Raw genomic sequence first — 19409 nt, forward strand, 5'->3', positions numbered from 1 at the left:
TACTCTCCCCTCATGAGGATGGCACAGTATGTCCCTGACCCTTCATCATGGCCACTTCTCGGGTCAAATCTCTCAGTGCTGCTGCCACTGATAGGGCATCTTCCATCTCTCCAAGCACTGTGGTGGAGTGACTCCCTGCCATCTTCGGCTGCACCACTGCATCCACTTGCAACAATCGCTCCTCCTCTTCACGTATCTCTCGAATGAGCTTGTGGAATGGGGATGGGTTTTGGGCCCGCTCCCTCAGCTGCAGTCGCCACAACATCAACCCATCTTGTCGGGTGCCCCGAAGGATTTGGTCCAACCTAGCGGAATCAATGCGCTTGGTGGGGATAGCTTCCTTCCGCACTACCTGCTGTAGCAAATCCTCTAGTCTCCTGATGAAATCCGACAATCATTCGTGGGGCTCCTGATAGGTATGGCAGAAATGATAATACAGGTCTTCATTGCTATCAGTAGTACCGTAGACACTCTCAAGAGCAGTTAAATAGTCTTGCACTGTGGCAGCTGGTTGTGAGTTTTTCAGGGCTCGGATAATTCGCATGGCAGGTCCCCTCAGACTCTCAAGCACACGTTTCCGCTTCTCAGCATCAGAGCATTCCCACTCTTGGACAAGTGGCACCGTAAAATCCCTCCAGGTCTCATAATCATCCTCCCCTGAGGGTACAGGTGACACCCCCAAGAATGAACGTAACCGCTTGTATGGATCACTTTTATATACCGGCTTTAATGCATCTTTGAGAGCGTTTCCCAGCTCTTTGGCCCATCCCACCAGGCTGGGTGCTGCAGGTGTTGGAGCCCCTCCTAATGCTAAAATTAATTCTTCTCTTGTCCGCTTCTCATCCACCATCAGAGCCTGCAATTTCTGCGCTAAAGAATCCACCTCCAGTGGCACACTAGGAGGGGGCTGCTCTGCCCCGAGAATTGTCCAGGGGATACCTTCTACTTTCACCTCTTTGGGCACTTTATCAAGATCTGTTCCTTGGAGTGAGTACGTACTGCTACCATGCCCTTCACTTTGCAGTTGTAAATACGGGTGTGGACCTTTATCCTCCCCAGTATTTCAGCTGTATCTAGGCTCTCCTCAATTTCATTTGGTTCCATCTCTTCTGGGAACCCCACCACCAGCACAGCTTTGGTTACTGGGATACGTGCCCCTCGGCACAGGTCTTCTAATAATCCTCTCTCCATTTTTTTTTTAAACTGAGATGAAAGTCACTCAGGAGTTTCTTTGCTCTGTGAAGAAGAGCCCAGGGTGCACAACATAGGGGCGTGTGTGTGTGTGTGTGTGTGTACTGCAAATTCCCCGTACGGGCCACCAAGTGTAACTTTAGCGCCCTCATGGCCAAGATGGAGTCTGCTCTGCAGGCAGCTCTGGCCAAGAGAAGGCGCGCACAGGAATGCAGCAGGAGAAATCCCTTCCACCCCAGGGGCACCTGTTCCAAACCCCCCAGGGTGAACACACACACCCACAGGAAAAGTACAATGGATATAACAAAGGGAGATATTTATTTACAGAGGGATGAGAGGAGAAAAACAACAAGGGAAAATATAGGGGGAGCAGTAAAACAGGGCTGCATTCAAACCAAAACCCCATGGGCCCAGTGGTAGCACAGTTTGGAAGGGCAGACACTGAGCAATGTGTCTGCACACAGAGTTCAGGAGGCCTGAGCAAAGTTCCAGTCCAGTGGTGAGTCTTGGGTGCTCCTGGTCATCTTCGGCGCCAGTGAACTCTCCCCAGCAAACCCCTCCGGTGCCCTCTCCTGCCGTTCTCTGCAAAGCCACACAGAGCGGCCACCTCCCCACTTAACTAGCTACAACCTCCCTCCTTGTTCCCAATGCAGAGTCACAAGCCCCAGTACTCACCGCCCCACGCAGCTCCGGGCAGCCGTGATCCTGGGTCCAGCTCCGGCCGGTCCTTCTCGGGTGATTCCCCCCGGCACAGGGCTCCTCCTGGCTCCTGTCCTGGGCTGTCCCCGATCGGGCCTTTCCTTCTCAGGCCTCAGGCAGGTTCTCCCTGCTTCCTTCTCCAGGGCCTGCCGGCTGCCTCTCTCCCTCCCTGGAGCTCTAGACCCGCCCTCCTGGAGTTTCCCTCCTTTTTCTTACTCTCTCGCTCCCCCCCCCGGGAAAAAGATTTAAAGGGGCCATGCTCTCTAAACCCCAAAGGGGTTACATATGAGAAGGTCATGTGAGACAATATCAAAAGCTTTACTAAAGTCAAGATATACCACATCTACCGCTTCCCCCCTCATCCACAAGGCTTGTTACCCTGCCAAAGAAAGCTATCAGGTTGGTTTGACATGGTTTATTTATTATGGTTATTTATCACTTTATTATCTTCTAGGTGTTTGCAAATTGATTGCTTAATTATTTGCTCCATTCTCTTTCCAGGTACTGAAGTAAAGCTGACTGGTCTGTAACTCCCCAGGTTGCCTTTATTTCCCTTTTTATAGATTGGCACTAGATTTGCCCTTTTCCAGTCCTCTGGAATCTTTCCCGTCTTCCATGACTTTTTGAAAATATTTTTTAATGGCTAAGATATCTCGTCAGTCAGCTTCTTGAGTATTCTAGGATGCATTTCATCAGGCCCTGGTGATTTGAAGACGACTAACTTGTCTAAGTCATTTTTAACTTGTTCTTTCACTATTTTAGACTCTGATCCTACTTCATTTTCATTCTCATTCACTATTTTAGATGTCCAATCGCTACTAAACTTTTGTCCCTAGGATGGAAACCAAAACAAAGAAGTAATTAAGCACCTCTGCCATTTCCACATTTTCTGTTATTGTCTTCCCCCCTCATTGAGTAAAGGGACTACTTTGTTATTGGTCTTCCTCTTGCTTCTAGTGTATTTATAGAATGTTTTCTTGTTTCCTTTTATGGTCCTAGCTAGTTTGATCTTGTTTTGCACCTTGGCTTTTCTAATTTTGTCCCTATGTACTTGTGTTATTTGTTTATATTCATCCTTTGTCATTTGACCAAGTTTCCATTTTTTGTAGGACTCTTTTTTGAGTTTTAGATCATTGAAGATCTCCTGGTTAAGCCGATGTGGTCTCTTGCCATACTTCCTATCTTTCCTATGCAGTGTTCTTGTACCCTTAATAATGTCTCCGAAAAACTGCCACCTGTCATCAATTATTTTTCCCCTTAGATTTGTTTCCCAAGGGATTTTACCTACCAATTCCCTGAGTTTGCTAAAGTCTGTTGTCTTGAAATTCATTGTCTTTATTGTGCTATTCTCCCTCCTACCATTCCTTAGAATCATGAACTCTACCATTTCATGATCACTCTCACCCAAGTTGCCTTCCACTGTCAAATTCTCAACCAGTTCCTCCTTATTTGTCAAAATCAAATCTAGAACAGCCTCTCCCCTAGTAGCTTTCTCCACCTTCTGAAATAAAAAATTGTCTCCAATACATTCCAAGAACTTGTTGGATAATCTGTGCCCTGCTTTGTTATTTTTCCAACAAATGTCTGGGTAGTTGAACTGCCCCCCCGCCCCATCACCACCAAGTCCTGTGCTTTGGATGATTTTGTTAGTTTAAAAAAAGCCTCACCCACCTCTTCTTCCTGGTTTGGTGGCCTGTAGTAGACCCCTACCATGACATCACCCTTGTTTTTTACCCCTTTTATCCTTATCCAGAGACTTTCAATAAGTCTGTCTCTTATTTCTATCTCACCCTCAGTCCAAGAGTATATGTTTTTAATATATAAGGCAACACTTCCTCCCTTTTTTCCCTGCCTGTTCTTCCTGAGCAAGCTGTATCCTTCTATACCAATATTCCAGTCATGCATATTATGCCACCAAGTCTCTGTGATGCCAACTATGTCGTAGTTGTTTTTATTTACTAGCATTTGAGTTCTTCCTGCTTATTCCCCACTGTGGAAGCTGGCTACTCCAGACTGCTACCGATCGGTTGCTAACCAGTTCGGAGAGGAAAGTCAACCATTGAACTCATGTTGGCGGAAGTGTGCAGGGCCATTAATCGCATCCTGCTCTGAAAGACCGTGACTCTGGGCAATGTGCTTGACATTGTGGATGGCTTTGCACAAACAGGCTTCCCTAACTGTGGACAGGCAATAGATGGCACGCATATTCCAATTCTGGCACCAGACCACCTAGCCACCAAGTACATTAATCAGAAGGGATATTTCTTCTCCAGGTGCTTGTGGGTCACTGTGGGCATTTCATGTACATTAACACAGGTTGGTCTGGAAAGGTGCATGGCGCACACATCTTTTGGAACACTGGCCTGTTCAGGAAGCTGCAAGCAGGGACTTTCTTCCCAGAGCAGAAGATCACCATAGGGGAAGTCTAAATGCCCATTGTGATTCTGGGAGACCCTGCCTACCCCTTAATGCCATGGCTTATGAAGCCATTCACGGGGCACCTTGACAGAAGCAAGGAATGGTTCAACAACTGGCTGAGCAAATGCAGAATGAGTGTGGAGTGTGCTTTTGGTCATTTAAAGGCCCGCTGGCGCTGCCTATTTGGGTGGCTAGACCTGGCCAATGACAATATTACTATGCTTATAGCTGCATGCTCCATAATATTTGTGAAGGGAAGGTTGAAAGCTTCACTCAGGGCTGGACCACTGAGGCTCCACACCTAGAGGCTGAATTTGAACAGCCAGAGACCAGGGCTATTAGAGGGGCACAGCATGGGGCCATAAGGATCAGGGGTGCCTTAAGGCAGCAATTTGAAGCTGAAAGCCACTAATATTTGTTGCTATGCTTGGGAGTGCAGTGCTTGTAATGCTAGGAGGTGATTGTGATTGGTGCAGACAATGCTATGAAGGTGTAAGAAAATTTCCTGTTGCTTTGCAGGGCTCTGTTTGCTTTCAATTAATAGAATAAAGATAGCTTTCAAACCAAAACAACTCTTTTATTAAAAAACAGCAACCGAAGGAGAGAGACAGACCAAAAAAAACCACATCAGCACTGAGAGGGATGAGGAAAGGGAGGGTCCCAGGACGGTTAGAGATTTGTGTATGTCCAGGTATCATTTCCAGTCTTCTCCTTTGGAGTACAGTGCAGCAGGTACTGTACTTCAGCTGGGCTAAACTGCAGAGGGACGGGTCTTGAGTGCAGTGGGTACTGGGAGTCTGCAGGGCTGGATGGTTACAGGGCAGGAGCGCAATGCAGCAGGTACAAACTGGAGCCAGAAGGTTGATAAGAGTGTGTTGGTGGTGTCTGGGGGGTGCATGGGGAAGAGTTTTGTGACAGTGGCTGCAGGGGAGGGCGGGTGTGGAGCTGCTCAGTTTGCAGTGCTAGTAGCGCCTGGAATGTTTCCGCTTGGTGCTCCATAACATTTAAGGGCCGCTTCGTGGTGCACCACATTCTCCTTTCAGTCCCTCCACTCCTTCAATTCTTTTTTTTCAGCCACGGAGTGCATCATCACATCACGCAGAAAGTCCTCTTTAGTTCTTTGTGGCAGCTTTCTAATTCTGCGCAGCCATTCAACTGGCAATAACAAAGAGGGAGGCTGGGCTCCCAAGGTCATATCTGTGAAGCCAAAATGCAACATTTTACAGAAGCAGTATTGTTTGCAACACACAGACCACTGATTCAGTGACTTAAAAACAGCCCTATGCACATACCTGTCACTAACTGGCTGACCCCAGGCAAGCACACACGAGCCCTAAGACCCCCAAAATGGTGAGTAGCTGCAGGGGCAGGGGAAATCTGTGTTCCAGGACCATACTGTCCACTGGGCATGTGGTTCTTGGGGAAAGCCAGCACTGTAGAGGGGGCTTATAATCATTATTGTCCCCACATTTTCCCCAGGCTGTGTTCATTATGGAAGATCTTGCTGCTGAGGGTGAGCAGGGAATCAAGGGAGGGTCTTCTCCAAGACTGAGGCTTCTGCCCTGCCCCATATGTGGCTCGCCTGTGTGCAGCAATGGTCCCCCCCACACACCCAACCAGTGACGACAAAGTGTTGTGGGAAAGTTACCCTTAATGGGGCAAGAAACAAAGAAGCTCTGCCAAAGAACCTGCAGCAGTGGATTGCCCAGTATCTCCATGAGAGTTTCCTGGAGATCTGAGGCAGATTCCCGTGAAGTGAGGGAGTCAATCAACACCCTGTTCCACCGCTCCACATCCTTGTCCAAGATTTCCTCCTCCTGGCTTGGTCTATTCTCGGCTGGCACGCGAGCCCCCAAAGTATCCACAGTGGCCTTCGCAGTGGAGGTGTGGTCATCACCGAGTATTGCACCGAGCTCTTTGTAGAACCTACAGCTCATGGCACAGCACCGGAGCGGTGGTTTGCCTCCTGTGCCTTGTGGTAGGCGTTCCGCGGCTCCTTCACTTTGACCCTGCACTGCAGTGTGTCCCGGTCATGGCCCCTTTCTGTCATGCATTGTGAAATCTGTCCGTAGGTATCATAATTCTTATGGCTGGAGTGCAGCTGGGACTGGACAGCCTCCTCTCACCAAATTCTGATGAGGTCCAGCAGCTCAGCACTGCTCCAAGTCAGGGATCACCTGGTGCGTGGAGCAGGCGTGGTCACCTGAAAAGATGCACTGAGGCCACTGCACACATCACCGAGCAAACAGGAAGAAGACTTTCAAAATTCCCAAGGAATTTAAGGGGTGGGGATGACGGTTGGTCACCTGAGGGCAGGGCAGTAGAGTTCAAACCGATGACCAGAGAGGCGAAAACAGGCATTGTGGAACACCTTCTGGAGGCCAGTCACACCGATGTAATTAACCAGGGTGTCTACACTGGCACCAGAGCTCTGTAGGCCCAGTGCAGAAAGCTGTACGCCTGGTTGGGGTGGTTTTACAGCACTGTATCTGCACTGTTTCTGCGCACTAAGTGGCTTGGCAGTGTGTACACCTCAGGAGTTACACCGCAGAAAGCTGCTTTACTGCGCAGAAACTTGCCAGTGTAGACAAGACCTTAGTTAGGGCTTGTCTACACTAGCACTTTACAGCGCTGCAACTTTCTCACTTGGGGTGCCAGTATAGACAGTGCACCAGCGCTGGGAGCTGTGCCCCTCGTGGAGGTGGGTTTTTTAGAGCTCTGGGAGAGCTCTCTCCCTTGGCTCTGACACGTCTATACAAGCCATGTTAAAGCGCTGCTGTGGCAGCACTTTAACATTGCCAGTGTGAACTAGCCCTTAGTTTTAGGCAAAGACAAAGTCGGACACCAGGAAAAAGAAGTGTATCACTTTCTGGGAAGAAGTCTCACTGTGTTCACCTTACATAAAGGGTCTGCTTCCAAAATATTGATACATTTATAAATGTATACTAGGCCTGTAAGTATACTTTATTTCTAATAGACCTTTGTAAAAGCTAGTAAACAACTTATGTTACCCAAGACTCAACCCATTAGTTTATATTCATTCCTTATTCTGTTTTTCTGTACCTTCCTTATCTTTGTTTTGGATACCACATTCCAGGTGTCAATGAGCCATGGAGCCCCTCTTAACTATACCAGGACATACTATTCTTATCTTGTTTCTGACAGGTTTTGTATCCTATGCCAAGGACAGATATCAGCTGTGCAAAGTGTCATGGGCTACACCTTAGTGTGAATGATCAGCATTCTGGGAAAAGCATATTCCTTGTAATACAACTTGGCATAACTACCCAATATTCATCTAGGATATAAAATATACAATATTAATGTTATGCTTCTAATGCCTGTTAGTGTGGTGTGCCATACACATCACCAATATAGATTGACTAACATGTGGGTGCCCCCCATTGCTGGCACTCTGTGTGCTCCTCATTCTCCCCTCTCCCCATACTATAGTCCCCCAATTTCCACCCCCACCAGGGGTTCTGTGTGCCCCATTCCTCCTCTTCCTCCGCCCCCCCAACCCTGCCATGGCAGGGACTGTGTGCATGACCCCATTTCCCTCCACCCCCTCCACCTACCATTATTTTTCTGCCTGGGAGTTGTCACTGAGTGTGTCAATACATTAAGCTCTGTTGAGAGGATAGGCAGAGATGAGATCGGCATATTGCTGTTCTGCGTGTCATTAATGGGTTCCAGCAACCAGTTGTTTGATCTATAGACAATTTCAGAAGTGCTTGAAGATATGGGTGTGCTAAAGAGCTGGCAAGGGCTTCAAGTTCCCCCATTTTCCCCTTTCAATTTTCCAATTTCCCCCCAAATCAATAGGGTTCTTTCCCTTGATGCCTAGCATATTTCCTGAGATGTTTTGATTGATTGGATGCAGCATTCAAAAACTATTATGGTACAGACAGACAGAAATGTCATTGAGCGTAAGGCCTTCACAAGCTCAGTCAAGTGCTGGTTTTCTCAAGGAATAGTACCGCTGTATATCTGGTGTAGTGAGGAGTTGCTTTGAGTGGAGGCATAAAGAAAAAGAACGTAGGACCCAACTGAAGTGAGGAGAGAGAAGCAACTCCAAATACTGGTGATACTAATCATCTGGGTGAGAAGGAAGGAGGTTTAAGCCACACCTCAGGGAGGGGCTATTTAGGCAAAACCTCAACACAGATTCTACTCCTGCTGCATCTTGCAGTGATGTTATCAGGCTTGATTGTCATGGAAACTAACATGGGGCAAGAAATTCTTGTGTATGTATCTTAGAATCATCCATCGTAGTAAGGAAATGCACTGCTAGACCACATGTATTAGCAGGAGTGTTGTAAGCAAGAAAGGAGAAGTAATTCTTCCACTCTACTCAGTTCTGATCCAGCCTCAGCTGGAGTGTTGTGTCCAGCTCTGGGTGCCACATTTCAGGAAAGATGTGGGTAAACTGGAGAAATTCCAGAGGAGAGCAACAAAAATGATTAAAGGTCTATAAATGTGACCTACAATGAAAGATTTAAAAAATTGGCTTTGTTTAGTCTGGAGAAGAGAAGACTGAGGGGGAACACAAATCTTCAAGTACATAAAAGGCTGCTATAAAAAGGAGGGTGATAAATTGTTCTCCTTAATCACTGAGGACAGGACAAGAAGTAATGGGCTTACGTTGTGGCAAAGAAGATTTAGGTTAAACATAGGGAAAAACTTCCTAACTGTCAGGGCAGCTAAGCACTGGAGCAAATTGCCCAGGGAGGTTGTGGAATCTCCATCCCTGGCGGTTTCTAAGAACAGGTTAGACAAACACCTGACGGGGATGGTCTATAATACTTAGTCCTGCATCAGTGCAGGGGACTGGGCTAGATGACCTATTGAGGTCCCTTCCAGTCCTACACTTCTATGATTCTACATAATTTTGTGCTGCCTGATGGTGTCGCTGAGTGCTGGGGTACACCCAACCTTCTCAGATACTCAGCACCTGGTGTACCTGGAGTTGTTTGTCTAGGTGGTATTCCTCCCATTGTTATAGTATCTGACCGCCTTGCTAAATCCATTAATGTATGCCTCACATGCCCCTCAGAAGTAGGTGAGTATTATCCCTATGTTACTGTTGGGGGACTGAGGCATTGAGAGAGAAAGTGACTTGGCCTAGGCCACATAGTGAGTCTGTGGGAGAGGTGGGAATTGCACTCAGGTCTCCTGAGTCACATACCGGGGCTTGAGCCCGCACCACAAGACCAGCCTGCCTCTTGGGAGGCTTTATAGACTGGAGCACCTGGTGGATCCTAGTAAGCACTCGCACACATGGCTGAAATTAAAAGATCCTTTAGCGGGGCTGGAAGAGAGGCATGGCTGCGAATACCTTCAGTCAGTTTCAATCAAGAATGAACACAGCCATTCCTAGCTCAGCCCTAGGGCAGCCCAGTTGAGGGTAACAGGGCTAACCAGCCCCCCAGGCTCCTCAGGACGCATGTCTACATGCCCCTTCTAGTCTTTTGTCTGCTGGACGCAACTAGGCATCGGCCTGTAGGGCCTACTGGCCAGGGCTCCGGCCTCTGGGCTCCGGCCTCTAGTCTGTCTTGTGAGCTGCTCCTCCACTTTCTTCTCCTCTCATCCAGCTGTATGTAAGAATTTCCAGGCTAGGTCAATGAGACTGGCTCTAGCTTTTAACATGGACACTCTCTGATGCTTTTGTTGTTGTTGTATTTTTATCAGTTTCTTTTGATCCAGGTAGTCATTTGACTTAACATGGGGTGAGAGGTGGGATCACAACCAGGCTTTTGCCATTACTTGGAACTTAGCCAAACTTTCCCCATCCTGGTTCCCAGGAGAATGGATGAGTCCTTCCACTGCACTTCATCTGAACAAATCTTATCCACTCAGAAGAGCAGATCCTGCCCGACCAGCCTGGCAAAGGAATGGAGCCCTGGGTTACAGCTCTGGCCATTAGGAAGGACTCTAATGGTAGGCGGCATGTTGTTGCTTTATTAGCAGTTAGGAAGTGGGCATTATGAATGTAGGCCAGCTGTGTGAGCCCCACACATCTCTGGTGTCTGCCGGGTCCCTGGAGAGCAGCAGGGAGCCTCCAAGAACAGAAGGATCCCAAAGGGAGACAACTTCAGCAAAACTGGTAAATTCTGCCAATGCGGCTGTGCAAAATTCTGCATAGCTCCCACTTCTTGGTTGGAGAGCAGAGTGAAGGCTAGACTCAGCTGGTGAAGCTGAATTTCAGTGGAGATTGGATCCATGAGCTGGTGCTGTGTAACCCACAAACCCAGGCCTCAGCAAACAGCAGAAAGAAGATTCAAACAGCAGAGAAGATGAATATTTATTATTGCAGCAGTGTGTATGGGCCCCACCAGGGACTGAAGCCCACTGTGCCAGGCAGATGACAGAGACATAAATCCTGCACCCCCAGACTGCATCATCAAGGAGCAGCTAACTTATTCTAAAGAAAAGAGGTTTTCTTTAACATAAATATAAAATAAAACATTTCTCTTGGAAGTGTGAGGAGCCATTACAGTCAGAGCAGAGCAGGAGTCACCCCACAGCTCTCACCTCAGCCTGGACCTCACTGCCTGCCTGGGGAAGCATAGTCCCTCCTCTGGCTCCCCAGAGCCTTCCTCAGGGCCCCCTTCACTTCCTGGTTGCGGAGGCTGTAGATGAGGGGGTTCAGCATGGGGGTGACAATGCAGTACAGCGTGGAGACCAGGGTGTCCACCCCCACGGAGTAGCCTGCGCTGGGGCGATTGTAGTTGAGGTTGGCCATCCCAAAGTATATGGTGACCACGATCAGGTGTGCGGCGCAGGTGGAGAAGGCCTTGTGCCTTCCCGTGTTGGAGCGGATCCTGAGGATGGCTGCCAGGATGTAGAGGTAGGAGATGACGATGAGCAGAAACGGGCTCAGGCCCATGAAGATACTAGCCAGATGGAGTGTGACCTCATTGACATAGGTGTCACTGCAGGCGATCTTCAGCAGGGGAGGGACATCACAGAAGATGTGGTGAAGCTGGTTGGCGCCACAGAAGGATAAGCTGGAGGCCATGAAGGTGTGTATGGCTGAGTCCAAGAGACCCCAGAGCCAGGATCCCATGGCGAGTGGGATGCACACCCTCCGGCTCATGATGTCAGTGTAGCGCAGGGGGTTGCAGATGGCTGCATACCGGTCATAGGCCATGACGGCTAGGAGTGCACACTCGGCTCCCGCGCATGACATCAGGAAGAACATCTGGGCCATGCACGCGCAGTAGGAGATGGTCTCCTGCTCACGCAGGAAGTTCACCAGGATCTTGGGGACTGTGACTGACGAGAAGCAAATATCCAAGCAGGATAAGTGGCTGAGTAAAAAGTACATGGGGCTGTGAAGATGGGAATCCAGCTGGATGAGGGTGAATATCATGGAATTCCCCACCAGGGTGACGAGGTAGATCACCAGGAACACCAGGAAGAGGAAGGCCTGGCCATGGAGAAGGCTGGAGAAGCCCAGGAAGATGAACTCTGTCACCTCTGTCTGATTCTCCTGTTCCATGAAGCTGGTAAAGTTTGTCTGTGTGGGGAGGGACTGGGAAGAGAAGAGAGAGTGAGAGTCAGGAATTCAGAGCTAAACCACCTCCTTCCAGCAATGAGTCTGTGATTTCACATGCAGAAAAGATGGAAACTTAGAGCTCAAAATGCTACCTGTTGTCCCTTGTGTGTGTGTGTGTGTGTGTGTGTGTGTGTGTGTGTGTGTGTAAGTCTGACTAGGAGAGGATCATGTTGTGAAAGGTATGGCAGTTTCCTGCAGTATCATTGGGAGATCTTACTGTATTAAGTATATGTATCATTGCAGGCCAGACATCTGTAATTTCATGAGAGAAGCTGACTGCAGCCCTCCCAGAACAAAGAACAGTGGGTGGGAGGGGAGGCGATTAGGCCAATTCCCTCAGGTTGTATCACCTCCTGGAGATGCTCACATATATTGGTTCAATTTGGATTCTCCAGAGACCAAAAAAAGAAAGGACTTTTGGATAAATAGTCAGTTAAAACTCAGGCTCAGTACGATCTTCCTGATCAGCTAATGGAGAGAACGTTCTCACCAAGGGGAGCCCCAAACTTTTCTGGGAAGGGTTGGAAGAATTTTGGCCTACAAAGGCCATGTCACACTCATGGGTGACTTCTGGTAAGCTTATTAGCATGCATATTGGAACTTTTATTGTTTGTGTTTTCTCTAATGCTTTCACATTAACAATAAATGTGCTGCTCATAAAGGACGGTGTGGTAATTTTTTAAATAACTGGGTAATTACACTGTTCATAGTTTTTGGAGAGAAAGCAAAATAAATGCTGGCCTACTTAGGTAGACTTGCTGGGGAATTCACAGTACAGGCAGGGAACTGTGCAGCCTTGGAAAACCCTGGTCAGGTGAGAGAGAGAATCATATTCTATAGGTCATAGTCCAACCCCCCATGCTCAAAGCAGGACCAACCTCAACTAAATCATCCCAGCCAGGGCTTTGTCAAGCTGGGCCTTAAAAACCTCTAAGGAAGGAGATTCTACAACCCCACTAGGTAACCCATTCCAGTGCTTCACCATCCTCCAAGTGAAATAGTGTTTCCTAATATCCAACCTAGACCTCCCCCACTGCAACTTGAGACCATTACTCCTTGTTGTGTCATCTGCCACCATTGAGAACAGCCGAGCTCCATCCTCTTTGGAACCCCTCTTCAGGTAGTTGAAGGCTGCTATCAAATCCTCCCCTTACTCTTCTCTTCTGCAGACTAAATAGCCCCAGTTCCCTCAGCCTCTCCTCATAAGTCATGTGCCCCAGCCCCCTAATCATTTTTGTTGCCCTCTGCTGACTCTCTCCAATTTGTCCACATCCTTTCTGTAGTGGGGGGCCCCAAACTGGACACAATATTCCAGGTGGGGCCTCACCAATAGAGGGGAATGATCACATCCCTTGATCTGCTGGCAATGCTCCTACTAATACAGCCTAATATGCCATTAGCATACTTGGCAACAAGGGCACACTGTTGACTCATATCCAGCTTCTCATCCACTGTAATCCCCAGGTCCTTTTTTGCAGAACTGCTGCCTAGCCACTCAGTCCCCAGCCTGTAGCAATGCATGAGATTCTTCCTTTCTAAGTGCAGGACTCTGCACTTGTCCTTGTTGAATCTCATCAGATTTCTTTTGGCCCAGTCCTCCAATTTGTCTAGGTCACTCTGGACCTTATTCCTACCCTCCAGCATATCTACCTCTCCCCCACACCCCAGCTTAGTGTCTCTGCCCAAAAGAGGATACTGAAGCCAGAAGTGTAAAAGTGTGTGCCTTTCTTGACTCTTAACCTAGGCCTTTCTTGGGGGTCACCCTTAGGGAGACAGAGTGTACCCTCTCTGGCCCTTGGGAACAGCTGATTTCCTGGTGGTGGGGAGTCCTTATAGGGGCAGATCCCTTGTCAGAGAATCAGAGAAGTGTGGGACTGGAAGGGATCTCAGTGGGTCACATAATCCAATCCTCTGCACTCATGGCAGGACTACGTAATAACTAGACCATTTCTGATTGGGGTTTGCCTACGGAGGCTGTGGAATCTCCATCATTGGTGGTGTTTAAGAACATGTTAAACAATTTGTTCCAGTGCTTTACTACCCTGACAGGAAGTTTTTAAAAACGTCCAACCTAAACCTCCCTTGCTGCAGTTTAAGCCCATTGCTTCTTGTCCTATCCTCTGAGGTTAACAAGAATAATTCTTCTCGCTCCTCCTTGTAACAACCTTTTATGTATTTGAAAATTGTTATGTTCCCTTTCAGTCTTCTCTTCTCCACACTAAATAAACTCAGTTCTTTCAATCTTCCCTCCTAGGTCATGTTTTCTAAACCTTTAATCATTTTTCTTGCTTTCCTCTGGACTTTCTGCAATTTGTCCAAATCTTTCCTGAAATGTGGTGCCCAGAACTGGACACAATACTTCAGTTGAGGCCGTATCAGCGTGGAGTAGAGTGGAAGAATTATTTCTTGTGTCTTGCTTATAACGCTCCTGGTGATACATCTCAGAATTATGTTCACTTTTTTTTTTTTTTAGCAGTGTTACACTAACACGCATTTATCTTGGAATCCACTATGACCCCCAGATCCCTTTCTGCAGTATTCCTTCCTAGGCAGCCATGTCCCATTTTGTATGTGTGCAACTGATTGATTGTTTCTTCCTAAATGGAGTACTCTGTGTTTGTCCTTATTGAATTTCATCCTATTTACTACAGACCATTTCTCCAGATCACTTTGAATTTTAGTCCTATCCTCCGAAGCATTTCCAACCCCTTTCAGCTGGGTATCATCTGTAAACTTTATAAGTGTACTATCTATGCCATAATCTAAAACTGTATTTCCCTAGTTTGTTTGAGACGGTCATGCGAGACAGTATCAAAAGCTTTACTAAAGTCAAGATATACCACATCTACTGCTTTCCCCCATCCACAAGGCTTGTTACCCTGCCAAAGAAAGCTATTAGGTTGGTTTGACATGGTTTGTTTTTGACAAATCCAGGCTGACTGCTACTTATCACCTTATTATCTTCTAGGTGTTTTTAAACTGATGACATGATTATTTGCTCCATTATCTTTCCGGATACTGAAGTGAGGGTGACTGGCCTATAATTCCCCATGGTCTGTCTGGATGTCCCAGCTGAGGGCGAAGGGACGGTCAGGTCCAGTTAGAGCCATGCTGGGCACAAGCAAACGTGTTTTTAATATGGCTAAATGTATACACCTGGGAACAAAGAATGTAGGACATATTTAAAGGATGGGGGACTCTATCCTGGGAAGCAGTGACTCTAAAAACATTGATGACCTGGCTTTGATTATCCTTCATTTCCTATGATGGGCTCTTCTAGGATATCCTTAATACTTACAATTTTACACTTGGTTTTGGTATCCTCCCTTGTTGGTTAAGTGGCAGTTTTGTAGTAAACTGTCATCTATCACATCCAGGCATAAGTGGGTCCTACTAGTATTGGTAGTATTTATTCTCCAGTCTATATCTGGGAAGTTAGTCTCCCATTATGACCCAATTCCTGGTAGTAATTATCTCTGTAATAATAGAGATTTCTAGCCATATCTAAGACTGACTCTGGGTGTCAATAGCAGACCCCTAACATTATTTTATCTTAACAGGACCTCTTTTACAATCCTGCCACAGAGTGTTTTTGTCCATTCCATCACTTCTTACAGTTCACCACTTTGTTGAAGTACAACACTACCCCACCACCTTTACCTTTTATTCCTCTCTTTCCTAAACAGCACATACCCTTGAATATCTGTATTCCAGTCATGAGTGCTATTCCACCCCGTTTCTGTAATCCCTATAATATCTGGTTCAATCTTCTGCCCCAGTAGTTTCAGTTCCTCCATTTTATTGCCTGGACTCCTTGCGTTCATGTACTAACATTTCAGTTGTTTCCCTGGGACTTCATCCAGTTTTCTAGTTGGACTAGGTATAATCCTTTCTCTAACTGTACCACCTGCCTGATCACTATTCCAATGAATATTTGTACTTTCTTTCTTGCTGTCCATACTCTTACCTTGTGGAGTTCCATTATTCCCTTACTAAATCTTCATTTAGCTGATTTTCTCTCGTCTTGCATATTTAAGCCAGGCATGAAGACTTCCTGAGTCTCTCCCATCCTTCTTCCTTCATCTCCCAATTTAAAGTCCTTCTTAGTCATCATTCCAGCCTTGAATCCAGAAGGCAAATACCCCAGGTACTCAAGTGGAGCCCATCAGCTGAGAAGAGTCTTTTCTGTTAATGCCTCCCAATGATTGATCATCCCAAAACCTTCCTTGTAGCTCCAATCCTTGAGCCATCTATTGATCTTCATTATCTTGTCATGCCTTTGCCCTCCTTCACTAGGGACCAGAAGTATTCTGCTAAAGATCACCTGAGTTTCCACTTCTTTAAACATCTTAACCATAGTCATCCTTGAGCTATGCCAGTGGGAATCTAGCAGTGTCATTTGTCCCAACATGTTGCAGAATCAGTGGATTTTTTTTCTCCAGTCCTACTGAGATCCTTTTCAGCCTCACGTCTACATCTTGTATTCTTGCTCCTGGTGGATAGCATGCTCTTGTCTGATGACTGACCTGTCAATTCTTCTGAATATGAGGTCTCCAATCACATAGACCTGTTTCTCCCTGGTGCTGGTATAAATCAGTCTTCTGTTCTCTCTTGTGGTCCCATTTAAATCATCCTCATTTTTCCTTAGGCTGTGGTCCCTGGCTATGTCCATCATAGGGAAAAAGGGAGGAGGTGTTGCCTTATATATTAAAAATGTACACACTTGGACTGAAGTGGAGATGGACATAGGAGACGGAAGTGTTGAGAGTCTCTGGGTTAGGCTAAAAGGGGTAAAAGACAAGGGTGATGTCATGCTAGGAGTCTACTACAGGCCACCTAACCAGGTGGAAGAGGTGGATGAGGCTTTTTTTAAACAACTAACAAAATCATCCAAAGCTCAAGATTTGGTGGTGATGGGGGACTTCAACTATCCAGATATATGTTGGGAAAATAACACCGCGGGGCACAGACTATCCAATAAGTTCTTGGACTGCATTGCAGACAACTTTTTATTTCAGAAGGTTGAAAAAGCTACTGGGGGGAAGCTGTTCTAGACTTGATTTTAACAAATAGGGAGGAACTCATTGAGAATTTGAAAGTAGAAGGCAGCTTGTGTGAAAGTGGTCATGAAATCATAGAGTTTCCAATTTTAAGGAAGGGTAGAAGGGAGTACGGCAAAATAGAGACAATGGATTTCAGGAAGGTGGATTTTGGTAAGCTCAGAGAGCTGATAGGTAAGGTCCCATGGGAATCCAGACTGAGGGGAAAAACAACTGAGGAGAGTTGGCAGTTTTTCAAAGGGACACTATTAAGGGCCCAAAAGCAAGCTATTCCGCTGGGTAGGAAAGATAGAAAATGTGGCAAAGGACCACCTTGGCTTAACCACGAGATCTTGCATGATCTAAAAAATAAAAAGGAGTCATATAAAAAATGGAAACTAGGTTAGATTACAAAGGATGAATATAGGTAAACAACACAGGAATGCAGGGGCAAGATTAGAAAGGCAAAAGCACAAAATGAGCTCAAACGAACTACAGGAATAAAGGGAAACAAGGAGACTTTTTATCAATACATTAGAAGCAAGAGGAAGACCAAGGACAGGGTAGGCCCACTGCTCAGTGAGGAGGGAGAAACAGTAACAGGAAACTTGGAAATGGCAGAGATGCTTAATGACTTCTTTGTTTCGGTCTTCACCGAGAAGTCTGAAGGAATGCCTAACATAGTGAATGCTAATGGGAAGGGGGTAGGTTTAGAAGATAAAATAAAAAAAGAACAAGTTAAAAATCACTTTAAAAAGTTAGATGCCTGCAAGTCACCAGGGCCTGATGAAATGCATCCTAGAATACTCAAGGAGCTAATAGAGGAGGTATCTGAGCCTCTAGCTATTATCTTTGGAAAATCATGGGAGACGGGAGAGATTCCAGAAGACTGGAAAAGGGCAAATATAGTGCCCATCTATAAAAAGGGAAATAAAAACAACCCAGGAAACTACAGACCAGTTAGTTTAACTTCTGTGCCAGGGAAGATAATGGAGCAAGTAATTAAGGAAATCATCTGCAAACACTTGGAAGGTGGTAAGGTGATAGGGAATAGCCAGCATGGATTTTTAAAGAACAAATCCTGTCAAACCAATCTGATAGCTTTCTTTGATAGGATAACGAGTCTTGTGGATAAGGGAGAAGCGGTGGATGTGGTATAACTAGACTTTAGTAAGGCATTTGATACGGTCTCGCACGATATTCTTATCGATAAACTAGGCAAATACAATTTAGATGGGGCTACTATAAGGTGGGTGCATAACTGGCTGGATAACCATACTCAGAGAGTAGTTATTAATGGTTCCCAATCCTGCTGGAAAGGTATAACAAGTGGGGTTCCGCAGGGGTCTGTTTTGGGACTGGCTCTGTTCAATATATTCATCAACGACTTAGATGTTGGCATAGAAAGGACGCTTATTAAGTTTGCAGATGATACCAAACTGGGAGGGATTGCAACTGCTTTGGAGGACAGGGTCATAATTCAAAATGATCTGGACAAATTGGAGAAATGGTCTGAGGTAAACAGGATGAAGTTTAATAAAGACAAATGCAAAGTGCTCCACTTAGGAAGGAACAATCAGTTTCACACATACAGAATGGGAAGAGACTGTTTAGGAAGGAGTACGGCAGAAAGGGATCTAGGGGTTATAGTGTACCACAAGCTAAATATGAGTCAACAGTGTGATGCTGTTGCAAAAAAAGCAAACGTGATGCTGGGATGCATTAACAGGTGTGTTGTGAGCAAGACACGAGAAGTCATTCTTCCTCCCTACTCTGTGCTGGTCAGGCCTCAACTAGAGTATTGTGTCTAGTTCTGGGCATCATATTTGAAGAAAGATGTAGAGAAATTGGAGAGGGTCCAGAGAAGAGCAACAAGAATGATTAAAGGTCTAGAGAACATGACCTATGAAGGAAGGCTGAAAGAATTGGGTTTGTTTAGTCTGGAAAAGAGAAGACTGAGAGGGGACATGATAGCAGTTTTCAGGTATCTAAAAGGGTGTCATAAGGAGGAGGGAGAAAACTTGTTCACCTTAGCCTCTAAGGATAGAACAAGAAGCAATGGGCTTAAACTGCAGCAAGGGAGGTGTAGGTTGGACATTAGGAAAAAGTTCCTAACTGTCAGGGTGGTTAAACAGTGGAATAAACTACCTAGGGAGATTGCGGAATCTCCATCTCTGGAGATATTTAAGAGTAGGTTAGATAAATGTCTATCAGGGATGGTCTAGACAGTATTTGGTCCTGCCATGAGGGTAGGGGACTAGACTCGATGACCTCTCGAGGTCCCTTCCAGTCCTAGAGTCTATGAATCTATGAATCTCTTCTCCTCTGCAGGGACTGGCCTCCTTTCTTTTCTTCCTTGTCATGCCATCTTCTGCCTCCTCTTTTCCCAGTGCAGAAAATCCTGTTATTCAACTCGATTTCACCATACTAGCTGGTTTTTTCCTCTGTCTTGTCCTCATGGTCACATTCTTCTATGGATCTAGGAACAAGAAATGCAGGCT

The 19409-nt window shown here is 46.3% G+C and overlaps 1 protein-coding gene across 1 annotated transcript; it reads right to left on the reverse strand.

The window, feature by feature from the left end:
- Positions 1–5463: 5463 nt before the first annotated feature.
- On the reverse strand, positions 5464–11829 carry LOC123354005 (olfactory receptor 5V1-like). The gene is made up of 2 exons (XM_044995603.1): positions 10843–11829; positions 5464–5505 (listed from the first exon to the last, which is right to left on the reverse strand). Exon 1 carries the CDS (start codon positions 11810–11812, stop codon positions 10856–10858), a length of 957 nt encoding a protein of 318 aa, XP_044851538.1. The 5' UTR covers positions 11813–11829; the 3' UTR covers positions 5464–5505; positions 10843–10855.
- Positions 11830–19409: the final 7580 nt, after the last annotated feature.

This window comes from Mauremys mutica, chromosome 1 (assembly GCF_020497125.1).
Source record: "Mauremys mutica isolate MM-2020 ecotype Southern chromosome 1, ASM2049712v1, whole genome shotgun sequence".
NCBI classification, from domain to species: domain Eukaryota; kingdom Metazoa; phylum Chordata; order Testudines; family Geoemydidae; genus Mauremys; species Mauremys mutica.